At 42.0% G+C, this 21,941-nt stretch overlaps 1 protein-coding gene across 1 annotated transcript in view; it reads right to left on the bottom strand.

Moving 5' to 3' along the window:
* KDM5B (lysine demethylase 5B) overlaps positions 1 to 21,941 on the bottom strand; it is a 49,373-nt gene that overhangs the window by 10,497 nt on the left and 16,935 nt on the right. Inside the window, exons 5-20 of the mRNA XM_030473289.1 lie at positions 20,029 to 20,163; positions 18,960 to 19,053; positions 17,491 to 17,594; positions 16,398 to 16,556; positions 15,735 to 15,854; positions 15,097 to 15,255; positions 14,482 to 14,663; positions 11,537 to 11,699; positions 10,412 to 10,531; positions 9,311 to 9,505; positions 8,719 to 8,900; positions 7,986 to 8,110; positions 7,543 to 7,693; positions 3,807 to 3,921; positions 1,535 to 1,890; positions 268 to 406 (exon numbers count right to left, since the gene is read on the bottom strand). Coding sequence (XP_030329149.1) covers positions 268 to 406; positions 1,535 to 1,890; positions 3,807 to 3,921; positions 7,543 to 7,693; positions 7,986 to 8,110; positions 8,719 to 8,900; positions 9,311 to 9,505; positions 10,412 to 10,531; positions 11,537 to 11,699; positions 14,482 to 14,663; positions 15,097 to 15,255; positions 15,735 to 15,854; positions 16,398 to 16,556; positions 17,491 to 17,594; positions 18,960 to 19,053; positions 20,029 to 20,163 — 2,499 coding nt within the window. The remainder of the gene's footprint in view (positions 1 to 267; positions 407 to 1,534; positions 1,891 to 3,806; positions 3,922 to 7,542; positions 7,694 to 7,985; positions 8,111 to 8,718; positions 8,901 to 9,310; positions 9,506 to 10,411; positions 10,532 to 11,536; positions 11,700 to 14,481; positions 14,664 to 15,096; positions 15,256 to 15,734; positions 15,855 to 16,397; positions 16,557 to 17,490; positions 17,595 to 18,959; positions 19,054 to 20,028; positions 20,164 to 21,941) is intronic.

Here is a 21,941-nt window from a genome sequence, read left to right as displayed (position 1 = left end):
AGCAAAACTTACCTTAAGTTCCATAATAGAACATCTTTTTAACTTTAGATTTTTCTTAATAGCTCCTTTATTGCACCCAGTTAATTGCAAAGGTGAAGGAACATAAATCAGGTGCAGAAACAGAAGTAAAAACAACAGCACTCAGAGCGTAAGCGCGCCGTGTCTAAGGCAACAGACGTTACAGATGAAGCATCCTTATTTCAGTGCGATCCTGAAGCACCAAAACGCACATGATGGTGCAGAGCAGGGGTTATGCAGTTCACATACCTGCAGAGCTTCCACCTCCTGCAGCCAGTCTTTGGCCTTCTGCACCGCGTCTTTCAGCGCGACGCCGCTGGGGAGATAGGCCGGGATCTCCTCGATCTCCTTCACTGCTGCCACGAGACTGCTCAGCGACTGCCGGGGCCTGCGGAAACAACACGCCTCAGTGTCAAACACCCCAGCACAAGTCGGGTGGTTCTGCTCAACTGGCTTGTTAAAGCCCGAGGGTTATAGCAGGTAATCATGTTATGTCAGTCCCAGAGGTGCAGACTGTACCACCAGAGCCTTAGTAACGGAGGTGTGCTTCTGGAAATGTACCTTTGTCTGCTATAGACTCCTACTAGAAATACTCACACATGTGGGTTTAAGGGGGATTTAACATTTATGAACTTTGGACTGATAGAACCTTGGCTCCTCAAATGCACACTGAACCCTAAAACCAGTACCAGCCAAGAGATCCTACTTCAGAAGGTTAAAACTCCCCTGAAAGTGGCTTTTCTGTACTTCACAATTGGATTCTGATAGTTTAGAAAGGCACAACCACAACTGCACCTCCAATTTGGAGGTTAATCTCAAACTTATTCCAGTTCTGTGCTCTGTGAAGTGATCATTTCAAAGAGCAGCGTTACTCATGAGTGAGAAACACTCCGATGCGTTCAGAATTATGAAGCTGAGGGAAATTCACTTAAATAAGAATTAAAAGTGATGAATCCTCAGAGAAGAAACCTTACACACAAGTTTGTGTCATCTTTCTAAGCTTTAAGGAGACTGTGCTCTCCCCTGTTTTACTTTCTAAATCAGAAGGTCAAAGCAATGAGCAGAACCATTTTTCTTAGTGAGGTTGTATTTGGCTGGTTTCCTTCTCCCCTGCATCAGCTAATCTGGAAAAATCTCCTCAATGTTAGAAACAGTCCATCTAATACAGCTTTACCAGTTGGTGGCATATATCCAAGCTCCATCTGGACATGCATCCTCCAGTCTAATGCTGGGGGAGGGAAGAAGGTGGAAAGGAACGAAGAGGTGTCTTAAAACCCTTCCTGGTGTCAAACGGAGAATTTGCACAATGATTGTGGAGCACCGGGAACAAATACCAATGTTTAAAACTGCTCAGTCAACGCATCTCCCTTCTCCATCCCTTCCCCCTTCTGGATGGCCTAAGAGTTGCCTTCATGTTGTGAACAAAAGAGACCCCCTTCAGAAGCAAATCCAACTATTTCCACTTCAAACAGCTCCTGGAACTACAAAAAACACAACGCAAAGATTTAGCTTCTACCTGGCCTTTATCAGGTTTCTGGCTTTGTCATCCCAGTGTTCAGACACAGTAAGCAGCTCCTGCAGCTTCGCCATCGCCTTCTCAACTGCTGGGTAGGGAGCAAGTCCAACACCTGAGTCTATAAGACGCCTCATATCGTCTAGAGTGAGAGTGCTGTGGTCCGAGGAAGTGAGCTGCACGTCCTCCAGCCAGCGTGCCTGCTCCAGGCGGACCCGCAGCTCAGCCAGTTGGGGTAGATCAACGTCAAAGTCGAAGCTGACATCCAACAGCTCCTGCAGGTCTGCAGCACTAGGCATTTCTTCCGAAAGGAGTTTTTGGCTTTGCTGTTGAAAAGCTTCCACACGATCCAGAAGATCCTGAAATACACAAATGCAACAATACATCAGAAAAAACCCCATTGCCAAGTTATCATGACATCTGGAACACTTAAGAGTGTGTCTTCAACACACACTGCATATATTAGCATCTCCTCATAATGTGTCTACAAGCCTGAGGATCACAGAACAAGAGAATTCCACTCTAAACCCCTTTTGAACCAAGAGACAGGTATCAAAAGAGGTCTCAGAAGAATAAAAAGGATCTAAAGGGAAATTCTAAGTGTTCCATTAGTGCTTTTTCTGGCTTTGTTCTGGAATGATTAAGGAGGCTGAAGCAAGATTAAGATTAAGAAGGCTTTGAAAAATGCTGGGGAGCACATGGAGCTTCTGGGGTTCGTTTCTGCTGTCCTGTGAATGTTTTTGAGCTGCACCACGGTCTCCCCGTAAGCCACAGGCATTTCACTGTTTCATGCAGTGCAACACCTTCTCTCTCTGCATATGTTTAACAGCCACTTACCCCTAAAAGGTACCTCTGTGGCTGTTTGCCCTTCACCCACATCATGGATAGCTAGTCAGAGTAACCTCACTGCAAAGGCTGGAATCATTCTGTACCCAGCCATCCTGTCCAACGCTCCTAGTACTGGTTTAAATGCTATTCCAGCAGTGAGTTCTTCCTTCATAGCTGATGTCTTGGTGTACTGCCAAGAAGGCTGTTTGCCAGAACAGGCAATCTCACCCATAATGGAAATAAAACCTATTTAGCGATACATTAAAGTGTGAACTGATCTCCAGTAACTGTCATTTATATTAACACCCTAATTTGCATGACTACATATAATTTAGGATTGTTGAGAATGGTATAAAAAGAATCCCCTGACCATATGTGTTTTGATATTTCCCTGTTCAAGAATGCCAGATGGAGAAGAACTGTTTGCATGTCTGGCATTTCTGAACTTCTGCTTTTTAAATAGTAAGATAACTTTAGAGTTACAATGCTATAAACAAATAACTGTAAATGGGACTACATAAAATCTGATTCACACATTCCAGACCCAATAAAGCTTCAAATCAACAATCATAAAGCTGAGCTGGTCTATTCATATTCAAAAGTTACACAACACTGGTCTCTCAGCATTGTGCAGATACTCAAGAGCCAGTTCGGGAGGTGGACACTGCATCTCCTGGTTCTCAGAGTCACAAACAGGCAAAGCCCTTCTCCTTTAAGACAGGAATTAGAGCTGCACATAATTATTCTCCTTTTTGATTACCCCTCAGTGTGATATGCACCATTTTGGCAAATTCTGAAACTAAATCTTGAATTACTTGCAATTTGGCTGAGGGCTGATCAGCTGGTGAGCAGATAACCAGCATGAGCTGCTGGTCGTGGGAGACAAAGCGGTCTGACTCACCCTGAGCAGCAGGTACTGTGCTGGAACAAGTTTTTGGGTAGCCTGGCTGGCAGCTTTGCCTCAGGGCTATCTGTGCTTTTCCTGGAACATGGGTTGACAGCATGAGGAGGTATCTATTTACAAGACTATGAGAAAGCTGATTCTTGACTAACAAAGTGGTATGAACAGGAGAACTGTCACTCAGAGTGACAGTTGGAGTTTTGAATATTCTCAAATAAACCTGGCTTCACTGTGAAGAGGAGACTGGTTAACTGAGCCCAAACTTTTAGTCTGGAGTTACACAAGTCACCCTGCTGCTTCTTTGCATTACTTGGTACAGCACTAACATTTTGATTGCCTTCTGTAGTATAAAAAAATCTGGTGACCATGGACACCAGCAGGACAGAGAGCTCCGTTCTTAAGCAACTCCTGTGCACGAGTTACCCAGATCTGCCAGCTCAATTGATTTGATTCTTGGAGCAAACAGTAAGACAGGAGATTAACGCAGTGCAAATACATCACTATGACAAACACTCATGTTCCTTCCCCTACAATTATCCAGGTTACCTTCAGTAAGGGTGTCTGACTGAGGACACAGGGTAGAGCATACAGCTGCCTCACAAACAACCTCAGCTCATTCACAGTCAGCTGATTTTGACACTTTCCTCCTCCGGAGCGGTACCTGCAATTACACAATTCAACTCTGTTGGGTGCCACTAAAGAAGAAAATAGACTCTAAACTTCTCAAACATCTGCTTATGATTTTGTGTAAGATGAGCTTTACTCACAAATAACAGAATATTCCAAAGCAGCCAGCAGCCTAGGGCTTCTATACATGGGGAAACTTCAGTTAGCTATAGCAGAATGAGCTATTGTTGAAAATACTCTTTCATATTAAATAGTATTCTGGAATAACTCTTCCTTCTTGGAAGAGCACTGGTTATTATGGAATAAAATTGAGCCTTTTTCCAGAACACAAAGCAACTGTGCATAAACTATTCAGTTATGTTGCAAGAGCTATTGTAGTGAGCTCTCCCCATGCCCATTCCAAAGGAGACCAAATCCCAATTTTGAATGGGTTTTATCTTCACAGGTCATGTAGGTACTTCTGAAAAATCCTCTTTACGCTGAAATCATCATTTTCATTTTTATCTAAAAGCTCTGTACCAAAAGAGTGGCTTAGAAGTGTTAACAAATTGGCTAATATTAAAAACGTCTCTGAACTCAAGCCAGTATTAACCGGGTCTGAGAACCCTGAACAGAAAAGGAATCTCTTACAATGCTGGCTCCAATTTAATCCACAATATGTCATTTAAACAAAAGAGGAAACCAACATCCCAGCAGGATGTGCCAGCACAACTGCAATGTGAACATTATGAAATTTTAATGGTAAAAATAGGTGTTTTAAAGGATATGCAAGATCACATTGGGAGTTCCAAAACCCGTAGTTCCATAGTAAGCAGAATAAAATGAATTCAAAGCCTCAGGTACAACACAGGCTGTTTTGTGCTCTACAATATTTTACTGTGTTTTGTGGAAGTTCTGCAGTATCTTCGAGTAAAAAGCACAAGTTTTAAGAAGGAATATTTCTCCATATATTCACGTATCTAAACTGCAAGTCTGACTGTCACAAGTGTTTTTAATAACCAGAAATCACATCAGCCTAAAAAGCAGTATTTACAGAAGAGCCCATGTCCATCCAGGGTTATTAATCACAAAGATCTCTAAGCACAAGGTCTCTGAACTCTTGGAGACTAAGCAGCAGAAAAGGTATCATCAGACCTAGAGAAGGAAGGGGATGGATAGTGAGAACATCCCTCTGTGCTTGCCCTGCTTTCCCCTTCCAGTGCCGGAGAGGGACGAGGGTTATGCGGTCCTTGGGATCAATTCAGACAGCTTGCCACAGAACAGTCTTCCAAGCAGCAACTGCTGAGACTGCTCATCCCTCACCACCACAAGAACCAAAGCAAATGGGAAAGTACAGCCCATCCTTCTTCAGGTCGCACAGAGAAGATGGTGAGCTGGAGTCACGGGATTTACTCTAAGAGAACATTTCTCACCTCTCTTGGTCTTTCTCCCCAGGAACTGTTGGGTATATTATACAGGAGGAGATCCTTGAGTATCACTGACCACCATGGTTAACAGGGATGACCTTTCCAGTAGAGTCAAGTCTACTGCTCAGCTCTTCCAAACTCGGAATCAGAACAAAATGCTTCGTCCGTAAAGAAAAGATTGTCAAAAGCATGAACCAAACGTAAGGCAGAATCCACAATCCTTCACAACCAATGCACAGCAGTTGGTGTGATGAAGGTTACCCAACATCCTGCAGACACGTGAACTTCACGTAGATGAAACTGTATTTGATACAACATGCATCAAGATTTTAAGCAGATTATTCTTTACATCTTCTAGATGGGCTATGAGCACTGCCCCCCTCCAATTGTTTAAGGGGGATAAAAAACCATCCATCAAATAACAGAGGTTTTTAAAGCTCTCATTATGAAGATCTGCAACTGGACTTTACCCAGAAATATGCCAAAATGATCAAAGGAGAAATGGTGAGAGAAAGGCTGAAACCACTTTTGGAGTAAATAAGAAACACAATCCAAGCACTACCTTGATCCTGTGTAGTACAGCACTGGGTGGATTATTCACCACAGCCTGTAATGTTGAAGGAGCTGGCAAGTACAGCTGTGAGAAAGGCTGACACACTGTCAGGGTGACAGAAGAACAGACCTGGTCAAGGAAATGAAGACAAAAATTGCACCTGGCTCTTTCCAGGCCAAGCAAAGATGGATACAGAGCAGGAAGGACTCTTGGAAGAGCTCATCTGGCACAGAACAGCTGGGAAGGGGCTGGCTGCTTCTCCAAGTTCATCATCAGGAGGCCTGAGCAAATCCCAAGGATGGGAGAACACAGACTGGGGATGCCAGAATGAGATGGTTCAACACTCAACGAAGGAAGTGATTAGGAGTGGAGAAGTCCTTCAATAACGGTGCCATGAATGTCTGGGTTACGAATTACCTATCTGGCAGAGGTCATGCCTGTTGGAGTGCTGAATATTTCATTTCCTCATTTAATATTTTCACATTGCTGTGACAGAGGGTTCATCCTCTTGTGCTTGCAAGACAGTGAAGGTGAATTTTCATCAAGTCCTTGCTACAAAGACTCACGCAAAGATCGCTAGGAAGGGTAAGTGCAGCTACAAGAATCATGTCTAAATAGCAGCTGAATGTTTTACTACTGACGTCCTTCAAAGTTAGCCTTAAAGTACTGCAAGAACACGTGGAGTGACAAGCTACAGGATTTCTTCTGCAACATGCAGAAACCACACAGTGCAGTTACACCAACAAAAGAGCAACTGCTCTGACAACCATCACGTTGGTCAAAGCAGCAGAAACAGGTGAAAATCATCCAGATAGGGCAAAAGAGAAACAGTCTTTTCTCAAGTACTTCACACTTTTAAGATTGTTGGACCTGAGCAACATTGTTCTCCACAGACAGAAACCCAAGATTTTCCAAGAAACCTGCCAGCCTTTGAGGCCAGATGGACCCATTTTAAGTCTGGGTGAAGAATCTGCAACAGATGATAACGTGTGATCCCCAAGAGAAAGGCTGGTACCTCAATACAGTCACCATGAAACTGATGCAATGAGGAGATCTGGCCTCGTCCTTCTGGATCTTTTGACTCCTTTCAACTCATTTCAGACATGGAAACTGCTAGCAGCACCAGGCAGCAGAAATCTAGTTCCCAAATAATGTATTATCCAAACACTGCTGTATCTTCAAATTCCTTGAGTAAATAACCTCTCTAAAAAGATTTAAGACAAGTGCTGGCAAAGAGCAAGGATTTTTCAGAGATCTCATACAGTATTCCCAGCAGCAGCAGCAGCTCAGGAAGTTAAGACACTATTTTTCCACAAGGCATAAAGTGTAATGCATGTAACGACATATGCACCACTGACAGATTTCCAGTCCCCATGGCACAAAGACAAGTGGACTGGATCTTTTTGGGTGTTACTTGTCTGGAAATACCACACCAGTTTTTCCTTTCAGGGTATATTAGAATGGATTTACAGCTTAACTGTCAAACACAGAGGAAGAAGAGCCTGAAAGCTCAGGATGTTTAACTTATTACATGCAGTAAAGGTGAACCTCTCTGTAACAGATGGCTCTCTTGAGAAGACTTGCAAGAAGATTACTTGCATTTTTAAGTCTTCCCAGAACACTGGCATCTATCATTGGTCAGTGGCATCGACCTTCAGTGACTCCACTTTGAGCACACAAATACAACAACATTTACCTGGTTTGTCTTTTGCCATTGAGAAGCTGCTGTGCAACCGAGGCACATTTGTCTGCATCCTGTGTAACCAGCCTGAGGTGCCGCAGTAGATCATTGTCTGGGAACTTCTTCATTTCTGATTCTTCTATCAAAGCCTTAAAACTGATGAGACCTTTTGGGAAAGATGCTAAGTTAATAAAAGTCTCCCTTTGTGATGGATTTTAAACGGTGAAGCCGAGTAACACAACACATTAAATATATTCCTATTTCAGCTTCAGTTACATGTTGTATTAAAGTGATTTACAAACTTCTCACACAGAGGCAGCTTAGCGCAGTTTCTGAAACATGAAATGACGTCTGATTTCCTTTGATTGTCACATAAGAGGTGCTGAGGTTCAGAAAGGAGAAACTGCAAAGCCAGACATTTCAAATTATGTGTTGCAGACAACAGGTAAGACACTTACTCTTTTTGTTGTTAATTTTTGCCTCCAGGGCTTCGTTAACGTTGGAAGCCCACTCGTTGTACGATTCCGCGCGCATCTTCAGCGCGGTCATCATCGGGTAGAGTTCCTCCAGGGTGTAGCGGTACCTACAAGTAGCACAGAATTCAAACTCTTCAGCAAAAACTGGGGAGAGCAGGAGGGTGCAAAGGAGGGACATCAACATGGGTTGGTCCACACAGCACAGAAATGATCTACTCTGCACCCAGAGTGATACTGTCAAGACCTACACCCACACCATGTTCCTCTTAGCACAAATTCAACATTTCAATTGCTTCAAAACCAATTTCAATACTGCAGTTGAAGCAATTGTGAAACTGTCTTAGGCCATGATACATCCATGTAGGACAAAGATGTAACAAACAACAGCAAAGGAAATATGACAACAGGAAGCAAAGCTAACAAAAGCAAGAAGTGTCACAGGCAAGGACTGGGTGTAAGGAATGATGACCTTACTGATGTAATAAAAAAGCAAACTAACTTATCCAGCAATTTTCACCATTATAGAGCAAGAGCAGCTGAATGCTGAAAAGAAAGAGTCTTTGTATTCAAGCACAAAAAGACACTGTATTTGCAACGGACTGAGAGAAACAGAATACTGAGACTAGCACCATTGACAAAACGGAGCAGGCACTAGATCATCAAACACATACAATAAATACCTTCATAACAGTGTTATTTGCTCTGTAAAGCTTACCCCAGTTTATACTTGTAGGTGGGACAGGAACAAAGATCCTCGACATGGTACAAGCAGACCAGTAACCCAGGTTTACAGGGACAATACACGGCAGACATGAAGCAGGTGGTTTTACACTTCAAGCACTGTCGCTCATCATCAGGAAACAGCTCAAAAGCCACCCTCTCCGAGTCAGTCACTCCCTGCAAAACAGCGTTACATCACTTCAAAGTCTAATGAAGAGGTAATTATTCCAAGCTAAAACATCAGAAGCTGAATTTATCAAAGGAATAATGGAGTTTAGAAAGAAGATATTAAACCCAGGTAGACATAAATCCAAGTTAGTGAAAAATCAGTGTTCTGACTAAATTACTGAAAGAACAAATACAACTTTAAAAGAGACATTCTGAACAATACTGAAGGGCAGATGTTCAAACAAGATGCATGATAAATGATTCTTTAGTCAAGTGGTCCTCTGAAATCAACAGCACTCCTCAGGAAGGTACCATGCAGCTCTAAGCCAGTGACAGCACAGCACAAGTCCCAGCAGGTTGTCACACCACTGCTCCAAGTGTTCTTCCACTCAGTATTATTTCCTACAACTCAAACTCACCAGTTTATCAACCTTCTCACGCAATCTCTTCTCATCTTCAATCATGATAGCCATGTCTTTCTGAACTGTAGATGCTACCACCACATCAAGAACATCTGCTTTGGAAGCCATTTTACAGATCATCTCATCATGAGAGAACACACAGTAACGGTTCAGCAGACGGTAATGTTCCACACACTGGCGACCCAACGGCAGCTGCATTGAAGAACAGGAAATAAATGAAGAGTTCAATTTGAAAGTTACGTTAAGATACTCATTTTTGTCCTATTAACTAAAAACTATCCAAATGAAAGGTTAAGACAAATCCTTCTAGAAAAATATTCACAATTCGGAATGTAGAACTAGAGAAATCAAGACCCTGAGTTCTTGTAAACCAGGTCTGCTTACAACTCTCTTACAGTGGGCATTGTGGATGCAAGCTGGTTACAAGGTCACAAGGGGGAATGACCTATCTGGAAGAGACCATAATTAGAAGCAACTAAATCATTAAACTACAGTAGTCTCAGGAAGACCCAAGCTAAAAATATACAGAGGCTGGGGAAGTGTCAAAGGGCAGAGCACATACACCACCTGCCCTATGCCTACCACTCGAGGGATGCCCCATCAAGGGCACGGTGCAGGGCACACTGGACCCTCTTCTCGAATGATATGGCTGGTTTATGTGCTGCAGCATGAGAAATTGCTGTCTCCATAATGCCCCTAACTAACCCAAGGCAGAGTAAGCAATTCATTATGAGCCGGGCAGGTTTCTCACAGCTTTATTTTAGAACTGCCAGACAGCGAACGGCACTCAGGTTACAACGAGGTTACGTGTAGAGCGCAGTATGAAATCCATGGAAGGACAAAAGGAGAACCAAAACCAAGCTAACTGATACACAAAAACACAGTCACAACGCAGAAACCTTGCTTCCAGTTTTACTGATCTCCTACTTTTAAGTGATGTTTTTTAGATCTAGCAACATTTTGAGAGGGGCTACATTTACAAATAGCTAAGACCATTTTGAGGGGGGAGAGGTGTGGAGGGGGGTGAATTACAGCTGTACATCAGCTAGGAACAACTTTGGAACTGCACACTTCATTAAAACTGGTTTGGGAACATACCCAATCAACTGTGCAGAAGTTCACAGCTTCAGCAAAATTGAAACCCTGATTGAAGCCACTGTGATAAGCTCTTGGAAAGGTGATCACAAACTCCCCAGCACATTGATTGGTTCGATAAACCTAGGAGAAAAGAGACGAGCATTAGGTAAAACCTGAGCAGAACTGAAGGCTCTGAAGAGAATATGGGTTTCCAACTCCTAGAACTTCTGTAATGACTTTGGATAGTTTTAAAACATAAGCCCAAGAATTACAACTGGCATTTGGAAACTTGTCATATAAAACCCCAGAAAGCAAAGGGGTTTCGTGCAGCTGTACCCACACTCTAAGCAGTTTTAAGCCACCTGCCTGTGCCTTCTGCACTTTACTCTGTGCACAGTTCCACAGGTGAAGCACAGGAAGGCTCTCTTCAATGTGCAGCTGAAGGGGAAGAGAAGTTTGGAACCTACTCAAAAGTTCATACCATTGTAAATCTAATGACTTTTGGTGCTACACAATCAGCATGAAAGCAGGCAGGTCTTCCTGCATCTTCCAATTTTGGAGTCTCTCAAAGCACAATAAACATCACAAACTTTGCAACTTTTTCCAGATTTTCCTTTCAGTCCCAAGGTCAGCCAGTCAAAAGCTAATTCAGTTGTAAAGGGACATAATTCCCACGAATAATCTAATATGGATTATGATGGAAACTGATGGAAAATGTTTTTAAACACCTAAGAACTTATCCAGGAAAAATAAGAGGATGTGGATGACAAATACAGGAAGAATGGGTTCTGGCCCCTTGCCAGGATCTGCCAAAAAAATCTGTGTCTGATTCACCAGACATAGGAAGAGCTCCTGCCATTGCTTCAGAGGTCAAGACTAAACTTTCCAGCTGAGGTACAGAAACAGAAATACACTAAGGTGGATCTCCAGAGAAGAGTCTGCCAAGCAATTCCAAAAGCAATGATTCCATTGCCCATCTGTTCATACTGGCACATTATACTAGACAAGGAAGATACCACACACATGGAAACTACCACACCATCTCTGTAATGAAAGTAGCTTCAATTAATCAGCTTTGAAGTAGAATTCAGTGTAAATGGCAGAGGGTTGGGTTTGGGGGAGTAGCACAGGAGTCCAACAACATACAGGCACTCCGTGGGCCATCAAAGTATTCGGGTTCATTATGGTGACAAGTTGGTGCAAGAGATCTGGCTGAGATTCAAATAGCTCTGGAGCAAGCTTCTTCATTACATCCTCCAGCTGTTCAGCTGCATACCCTGGGGCTCCATACCACGTTTTAGGCTCCCCCCTGCAAGATTATTAAAAACAGTTAAATGTAAGCAATCTTTTAAGTCACATTTTCAGTCTTCTGCTTTAAAACACACCATGTCAAAAGAAGGGTTTATCACCAGGAAGGAATGCAAAGACTATGGACCTTCCTGAATCTTCATGTTACAAAGGTCCCTCCTCCAGACCTAAATGTAATTGTATGTATTTCTGAGCACATGCTTAAAATATTGGGGGGTGGGGAGTGCAGGGCGGCAGGGGGAAGAGGGAAGACTGAAGAAGTCCTCAGTGAAGTTCTGCTGATTCCAGCACAACTTCAAAAACAGCAGCTGTTTGACTTTTACCGTGGACACAAACTCCCTGTTGGATCTAACAACCAAAGCCTGTTCTTTCTGTCTTGTGTATAATTGCTATAAAAGCAACACAACATAAGTAGAAATTAAACTTCCAAGTTATCCAAAAGACATCAAGGAAAAAAAAATAAATCCACATCCAGAGTAGGAACAAAGAACTTTCAGCAACATCTTAAGCCAGTGCAAGCCAGCTGAGAAAAATAAGATTACACAGATGTGTTCCAATAGATACTGCTTTAAGTTTAGAATGAAGCTGGCTCACTGCAGCACGAAGATGAAAGCACCTTCCCATCCCTTCTAAGGAACAATGTTAACAAAGATATCTATAAAAGAAGAAAACAGACAGGTCACTTTATCCCAAGACTCCTGAAGAGCTGGCAGAATAAAGCTGACCCAACAGTATGTTGGTTTGTGGTGGGTTCCCCCCTCCCCTCCATAAATCATGAAGCAATTGGGAGGATTCCAGAAGAAAAGAGTGAAGTATGAATCCAGAAGCATATCCCTCATACCTAGGAGCTCATCCCTGTACTCAAACAGCACCTCTGCCATGGCGAAGAGGACAGCTATGGGAGGGACTGTGGGAGGGCAGTTACACTGGTGCTATGAGGAACAGCACAAGTAGAATCGTCACTATGCTCTGTTAAATGATTGTACAGCCTTGGACCTGATCAGCCTGGAACAATCCCATGAATTCATGAAGACCAGCCACAGACGTAACCAAAACTGCCCTGTGTCCTCACCCAGTACTGGGTCAGTCAAGAACTCTGCTCCTTGATGAGTGTCAGAGCCAAGGAACAGATGACAGCAGTTATGAACTATGCTAAACTTGGATCAGGATACTGGTACCAGGGGTCTCTGGACTTCAAAAAACCAGGTAACTGAGAAAGACACAATTCTTATGGACGTGTTAAGGTGTCAGCTTCATGCAGGCAGCAAGCTGCAGAACAGATGAGGGTGGCAGTTCTTTCTGCACTGCTACCTGACACATTCCTCCCTTAGAAATACTAGTGATGGTAATTCTTCCTCTGACCAGGACTGACATTTATTTGCAAGCATCTTTAGAAGCAAAGATTCGGGTTTTACCTCCTTTTCCCACTTCAAGAACTAACACAGGATTTAAAGTCACTTCAACCCTATGAAAGCTCTGCTGCTGTAGCCTGGTTCACTTGGGACCATCTGCTCAAAATACTGTACCAGAACACAAACTCCTTCAAGACAAATGGGAACAGTGAAGATAGATATTCATCCCTTATATTTCAGTAGGTCATTAAGATCGGCTGCTCTGGCCAAAACCAGTATTAACCTCACCTACACAGTGCTCTCCAATAGGCTAAACCACTCAGACTTAAATCTCGAAGTTGAAGGGAAATACAGAAGAACATCTGCAAATGTCAAGACTATGTCAAGGACTTTCATGCTGGAGAAGCCACGCATTAGAAGTGGGCAGGACGACTTTCACATGTGTCTGTGATTGTATGTACATGTCTGCACATATGTGCATTTACACAGCTTTCTGGCCTTGACTGGAAACACTAAATGCAATACGGGACAAATGACAGGGGATGTAACACCATTCTAGCAATAGTGAGGGAAGCTCTCCTAGAAGCAGTGAAGTTTCTACTGCAAAGAACCTCCTCCTTTTAGCCTGACTGAAGACCCAGATGAAAAAACAAGGTGGAAAAAATGACAAAGAAGATCACATTTACAAGGTAAACCTGATCACTCATTTATTCAGCTTCACTTATTTGTTTCAATAGTATCAAGTACTGAGAAAGCAACTGAAGTCACTGACTACCTGGACTGTGCTACAGCAGCAGCTACTGCAAGGAGCAGCAACTCAACAACTGACCAAAAAGATGATCTACTGAATAGCAGCTGGGACGTGGTTTTCCTATTCTGCTGGAGTATTTATGTGCACAAGGAAAGGGAAAAAGCTTGAGAGGCTTCAGGAGGAGTGACACGAATAATTCAAACCCCAGAAAAGCTGCCAGGTGAAAAGTTTAAAAAGTTCCATCTATTTAGAATATCAAAGAGATGGCAAAGATCTGTCCTGATTAGAGCTGACAAGTGTTTACTTGATGAGAGGATTTATGATAGAATGATCTATCGAACACACAAAAAATATGCAAGGTCCTAAAACTGTCAGTTGAAGCTAGATGATTAAAACAAAAGTTGTACATTGAGCATAATAAAACATTGGATGGAGTAACTGCTGCATCTCTGATGGATTTAAAACTGGGAATGGATGTCTCTTTCCAAAATATGACCTGTTGTCCAAAAGCAAATCAATGCAGGAATCGCACTGTGTCAAATTGAACCCTGCTGCTCCAGAATTGCAAGAGTTATTCTGACCTGAACTCTACGAATCTGGATTTAGTGGACTAATTAAAAAGGGGAAGGGGGAATGAAAGGGACATTGCTTCTCAGGCTGAGTTCATTCCTCAAACTCACCAATGAAGATAGTTAATTGAATAGCTCCAGTGGTCTTCTATATGCCAACAAAAGGAAGAAAAGCACATTCCTACATATAGCCAGGGTAATTTCATTCCACATATGTCTGCGGTGATGTGAGCAAGAACAGACTGCTCCATCACAGGCATGTTGTTTAAATTCCAGCCACTATCAAGGTATTCCTGAAAATTGAACAGAACAGTCACAGGTTTATACAACATGAAGTAAAAAACCCAAGAACTTAAAACTGCCAAAAGAGCAAGAGAAGGAAGGCATCTTTCCCAACTGAAAAATGTAAGAAACAGGTCAAAGAACAAACCCTCCATTGTCTTTGTTCCTTATCTGACCGCCTTTGTTAAAATGCTTTGTTAAAATGAGACTTTCCTTAAAGTTTGGAACTTATTTATTAACTTTGAGGATAAATCTGTGGCTTTTAATGCCTGATCACAGCACATTTATTCAAAACCCTGATATAATTCTCCTCTTCAAATACTGTGCCAGATAGACAAAACAAACACTTCGCAACCCAGTTCTATTATTGTGCTTTGAACCAAAGAGACTTGTTTAATGAAGAAGTGCAACACAAATGGACACAGTGAACTAATGAAGACCTACCTCTTCTTCTGGTCTGACTTTAAATTTCCCACCCCTGACTGGGAAGCCACTGCCAAATTCCTTTGAAGCAATATCAGCTCCATATTCTACTGTCACATCCTCTTCAATGGTACTAACAAGTCTCCAGAATTCTTTTTCAACCAGCTCAGTGGGGACCATCTAGGTACGATAAGAATAAAAACAAGGAGCATATACTGAGGAATCAGTAGATAAAGAGTGTGTGAATCAAAGCTGTCTCAGGGAAGAACCTCCATTAGCTTGAAGCATTTCACCAGTTCAGAATCATTTCAACAAGAGAAAATAAAATGCAGCAGCTCTGTGGTTCCACCAAGGACACGCTGCTGCTGCTCTGTTCCCGCAGGAATGGGTGACAAAGAGTATTCTCTTCCTTACAGACACTTCAAAAGTGGAAAGAAACCCCAACCAAACAAAAAACCCCCCAAAACCAAAATGACAACCAAACAACCCAGCACCCAGTGGAACAAGAAACCATAACACCAGCAAGCACAAGGATTCACTGACGTACATGACAACCTGTGATTTCACCCCATTCAAAGGCAGAATTCCTGCCTCCCCCTCAAAGTTATATACTTTAACTAAGCACAAACCCCAAAATCAGGATAAATACATGAACATACATGTACTGGCATGTTAAAGTAGTCTGACTTGAATGCATCTGCCATTTCTCCAAACGTGCGAAGCGTGTAGTCTCTTGCTGCTTGTTCAAAACCAAACGCCTCTTGAGGCTTATTACACTCCTGCAATTGAAGACATCATCATTTCTATGATTCATTAATAAGACAACCTGTGCTCAGATTTTACACAAGCAAGCTACTATTACAGTATCTGGTAAGAAGGCAGGACCCCTGACCGAAATAAATGATTGTCCCAAACCTCACTGGGTCAGAAGAAGAAACTACTCTGCTTAATTCACCAAACCACAGTATTCATTTATTGATAAATCTGCATAAACATTAGTGAAGTTTGATTTCTCCTTCCTCTAGCAGAGCTAAAGCAATAAAAAGACCTCCAGCTGATGCACCCAGTGAGACTCCAATTTTAAGTACAGAGGAAAGGTACCAATTAAAACCCAATGTAGTCTTTAAAGGCACATCAGTTTTTGGTTTCCAGCTTTCCAATTTGAAGCATGCCCCATCTTCATTTTAGCTTTACTCTTTATCACATTGTTTGCACAACCTTAAGTAATAACAAACTGTATTTTCAATCCCTAGGATCGAGTTTAAAAACACCACAAAATAAGAAATAGCTTTCAGCCTGGCTGTTATGGTTTGTCGGATTACCTGAGCCAAACATTGGGGACACCTCCAGTCCCCTTTGGGAACATCATGAAGGGGTGGAATTAAACAGAAAGTATGGTAACTGTCATCACAGCCATCACACAAGAGGAGGCGGTCCTCATCGTTACCACTGCCACATAAGAGACAGACATACAAATCCACCTGTAACAAAAAATTGCCAGAGTGGGAATTTGAGCACTTCAGGTAACTCATGGTGAAAGAGCAGGTTGGTAACTCAGTCACCTGTGACATCTGCTGAAGTTTATTTTTACTTTCTCTCTGAAATGGAAACGAGATGAGTAAACACAAAATACTTATGCCAAAGTTTAAATACTCCCCCCTGCTCTGTAGTTTAATGACAGACCACATTCCAAGCCCTTCCATGTATTTTCTTCCACGTGACAGGAGACCTGATTCAGTGGCCAGCCTAGTTTGAATCCGTGGTGCTGTGGATTTAGTGGGCATAACACCAGTTGGTTGCTCACAAACCCTTTTTCTTCTTGCTCTCACATGCAGCATGTGTACACAGATGTTTCATCCTTCTCTGAGACCAACTGTTGGAAGCCTCAGAAGAGAGAAAGGAGTTCCTCTTGATGGCAGTGTCCCTCTTTTTCCCCCAGAGATACTAGCCAAGACCTTCATTTTCATTTGGAAAGACACCAGCTTCCCAGCAGAGCTACGTGCTTTTGGGCTGATAAAGAAGGGTGATGGAGGTTTCACACAGCAGCTACCAAGCCCCAGAGAAAAGGGGCAGGTTGGCAATGGGGAGAGAAATCAGCTCACAGAAAACCATTTCTATTTGGACTCTTCATTCAAAATGCTTATTTTAACACTGTACTTTGGAGACAGAAAACAAGTTACTTTCGTTATAGATAGTGAAACTTAACTAGCCCGTTTTCAGCTTTGTAACAGCATGAAGCTTTATGAGTATGGATATTCTGTCAGGCACAGATACTGCTTTGTTTCAACCACAGGGTTACATGAAGAATACAAAAGAGTCCTTATTGTCCTAAAAAGGACACATTTAACTACAGGCCCAGGAGAAACCCAGGACCACCCACAATCAATGGGAGCAGCAGGAAGCAGGGGTACTCACAGCATTAGTGGGTTTTTTAGACCGGACTTTGGATTTGTCTTTCTCTGGCTCCCCTGCATGTTCTCTCTTCTCGGGCAGTTTCACTGTGCTGTGCATTTCCTTTTCTGGTGCAACAGAAAAACACAGAACAATGAGGGGGTTACAAAATGTTTTAGTGCTTAGAATACTTGTTATTGTTTATTTTGTTATTACTCTTAGACTGCATCACTCCCAGTTATTTGTTGAATTACTTGTTATCCCATACACACGCTTGTTTCAGTTAAGACAGGATTTGAACACCTGCAATGATCAGAAACACCAAGCATACCCCCATGAGCTAGCAATGACTATCACAGCCCACATTCTTTGAGTGGGTATTTTAAATGCTATTTAAAATATCAGCATCTTCATAAGCTAAGATTTTGTTTCGACGTGGTCTTAAGAGATGTAGCTGAATTACTCCATCAATTTTACAGCAGCATGTCCCATGGAGACATGAAACAACGCAACAGCTTCCTGCAATGACCTTCACACTTCAGCTTCTTGTACCACTTCTGGTGCTGAAGACAAGGGGGCAATGAAGTTCTTGGCTTAAGTTACAAGTGAGCTTTACACATGGACATGAGACAATCATAAGCATTTCTTGGAGTCTGAGAGCTAACACAGTTATTAAAGAGAAAAAAAGTCTACATCTATCGGACATTTAAGCATTAAAAAGCTGTCTGGAGCTTTTTCCTTCTATTCTTCAGGAGGGGAAAAAAGAAAGACCAAAATCTACCCAAATTCTTGGGGGAAAAAATTCTTTTGAATGCACAAACAGACTGAGAAGCTGCTTCGTTCATTTCAATTAGTAGTAGTTGTAAACGGTTCCTGTATTTGCTTTGCCAAATGAGTTCTCAACAAGCTCATTCTTTTGTTTGATGGCATTAAACGTTTCTTCTCAATCTGAAATTATTATTTCTTAAGGACACAACAGACTCAGGACTATTGATAGAAGGAATTTTTAAAAAAATCATATCATAAAAAAATCAATCCTCTCACACACTGAAGCTCACACGATCCTTTGCATTCGTGAGTTTCCCTTCCTGATTTCAAATTCTTTCCTAAAAGTATCTGAAATCTGACACAGTCTTAAAAGAGTTTCCTCTATTTAAAGCCAGTGGATGAATGCTGGGTATTGAAAATACAGAACAGAACTACGGCTCAAGCCTCATTGCTGATTGCTCCACAGGAGACACTGAGGTTTAAAAAAAAGGAGAAATTGTTTTTTCAACTGAAAAGATCTTCTCCAAGATAACTCAACCACTCACAAACCAAACAGATGTCACAGCCACGAATGGTCCTTTACAATAAGTTCAATTCACAAATGAACTTTGGTTGTTTTAGGTTTTTTTAATACTTTGAATTGTTCCAACTCCTGAATTTAACTCTGGAACCGTTTGTACAACATAACAGAAATTGCTTCGCATTTTGTTTCAGTCCCCACTCACCATTTTCACACTTAGGAGGTGCACATCCCATTCTACGTCTCAGATTGTGAGTTCTGGCTTCTGGAGGGTCAGACTCAGTTTTAATATTGGTTGCCTTAAAGAAAACCAAACCAAAATAATCAGTAATGAAGGCAGAACACTTTGGTTTTACACCTGTATTTGGGAAAATGTTCACTCCCATCCATCCCACTGCTGCCTGCCCAAGAGCAGACCCTTGATCCTGGAATATCCAGGTGGGCAGAGCTGCAGGAACGCTGCGCACCCAAGAGATCCAATCTGTGCTCACCCCCTCTCACCCACTCTGCTAAATGCCAAGAGAGGGCTGCAGAGGTTCAGAAAACAAGCTGATGTGAGACATAAGCACTTCATTGAGGTACAATGGAGGTCTGAAAACTTGGAACCTGACTTGTTCTAGGGAAAAGCCAGGCGGATGGAAGTCAGGTAAAGACTTTGATGACTTCATGTAAAATCAAAGAACCATTTTAGACTTACAAATGAGTAACTCTAAAAAGGCAACCTGAATTTCTGAAATACTTGTATTCAATTATTTAAAATAAAGAGTTCAGAGAGAAATAACACAGGGAACAACGCGGAGAGATTTGAAAGGAATCCTACAAAAAGCCTGTGCCAGTCATGATACCACATTTTAGTTTGAGTTCAGCAAAGGAGCAAGGAGCTTTGGGCTCTCACAGATTTTCTTTGACTCTTAAGAAGCAGAACGTACTCCAGCCTAAGCAGGGCACGCAGTGTATTGTGGAGATTTCAAAACAGAATAATGTTTTTCAATTCTTGTATTTGTTTCTTGAAGTTTTGAGACTGTGGGAGAACAATTCTCAAATCCCTCAGCATAAAGACGGGTTTCTCCAACATTGTACTTTTTAAGCCTAATTTCTTAAGGAAATGAGGTCATGCAACCACTGTCTTGCTACTCACACAATCAACCACTCTCTGAACTTCAAATAATAGGACTTGTTGGCCCAGCTCTCAAAGTGTGACTTCCTTCACTGTATTATGGCTTCAAGCTCAGACAGCACAGAGCACTTGCCCATAGAAAGACAGATTCTCTCACCTCTGCTCTAAGGCGCTTGGCTCGACGAGCAGGAGGACAAGTCTCAGATGGCTGAACAGACTGTCTCTGGGGAATATCGTGGGGCTTGTACTCCTTGTCCTTTGTGTCACTGGTGAGATCTGGTTTTTGCAAGCACTAAAGAGAGACAATTTGATTAGTTCACTTCTGCCTCCACCTCTCATCCAAACTTTGTGCAGAACAATTTCCTGGCTAACATGAAAGAATGTAGACAGGGCTTCCATAGTTACTGTGCTGAGTTAATAAAAACAGTATTTATGACAATTGCAACATGACCTATTTGAGTAAGTCACAAAATCACTTTTTTCTGCCCTTTAACTGAATACAATAACCGTAATAAAGGATCTTAAATAGAGCTGAAGTCCTCCTTTAAGTGTTAGGAGCACCAAACACTTCTCCATGGGAATGCTAACACCGATTCTTCTAGTAGATGGTGCTTTTGGAGACTGTATCAACAGCATACTGGAAACTGCTGCAGTGTCCTCAGGTTGCATTACTGCAACGCTAACATACAGAGCAATATAAAAGTAAATTACAGCCCATCATACATCTCAGTCTTCACTGAATACAGTTTTGTCTGAAGAGCATTGCATTCTTTATATGTTTTGGAGAGGACAACTCTGCTGCATGAATCAAGGACAGAAGGAGAGAAAGATGCAAGAACAGTTTTAGTTCTTTCAAGTTGCTGAATGAATACATAATCACAGAAAGTCTCAAGTTGGAACACGATTAGTTGCTTAAAACTGTACATACATTTGGGAAGAAAAATAATAATTAATGACAATTCCAAGTTTGACAAAGCCATGCACCAGCCAGTAACAGCAGACAAAATACAACAGATTAATGAGTAAGCAAGGAATCCTAAAGGAAGAAAAAGTCTTGTGTTGTTAGGAAGTATTTCACATGAACTGATGCATCCACATGTCCCCGGTTCTGTTAATCTGTTCCCATCACAGGCATTTTCTCAGCAAGACTGAAACAGGACAGGAACTGCAAGAGAACCGCTGCAGCGGTGGAAGGACTAATGCTCTGCGGGCAGCACAGAAATCAGACTTTCAGAAACAAATGATATCAGAAGGGGCAATGGAAAAGGAGAAAGTGGTGTTTCAGAAGACAAGTTCATGCTGAAAGAAACACCGATTTAACAAAACAAGAAGTATCAGTCAAGAGTCGCAGGGCATCATTAACTGTCACCCACAGACAGGCCACAACACTGCCCTAAGAAACCTCCAGGAAACAGGAAAAACATGAAAATGAGAGAACAAAAGCAAGTGACATTAATGCTCCACAGAACATTGCCAAATTTCGTGACTTCTTTAAAAACTCATGTGAAACAGATTTTTCCACTTAAAGTTTCAACTTCTGATAACAGAGGACATACGATCCTTGCAAGCAAATACCTAGAAAGCAAACAGCTTTTCCTAAACAAAAGGATAATGAAACCTTGAAAGAGAAAACAAACAAATCGTGGAACTTGCCTCTCTGCAGTGGGAATCAAGGGGAAAAAGAAAAATAACTCCCCCCCCTGAAAAACAGCCCAGAAGACATTTCCTAAATATTGAGGTTTCAACAACTATTTAAGCAGAAACATTTCCCAGTGCCTCAGTAAGCCGAAGGCAAAGCACTAATATGAAATGGATGTTAATTAACATTTTCAGCTGTACCTGGGAAGAACTAGAAAAGTAAGTCCTGTCTGAAGGATGGGAATTCCCCTGAACCTATTTTATTCCCAGACTGACCTGATCAACTGCAAGCAGTGTCTTTAACCAAGGACACTACGTGCCATTTCTTCAGTCCTTTCCTCTCCCACCTAGCAGAGCCTTTTTGGGAAGGTTCAGCCTCTATCAGTAATTTACCATAAGCTCATCCTACACACTATGATGTAGCCTGTGATC

Source organism: Strigops habroptila, chromosome 18 (assembly GCF_004027225.2).
Source record: "Strigops habroptila isolate Jane chromosome 18, bStrHab1.2.pri, whole genome shotgun sequence".
Lineage (NCBI taxonomy): Eukaryota > Metazoa > Chordata > Aves > Psittaciformes > Psittacidae > Strigops > Strigops habroptila.
This window is presented reverse-complemented; position numbering and strand designations above follow the sequence as displayed.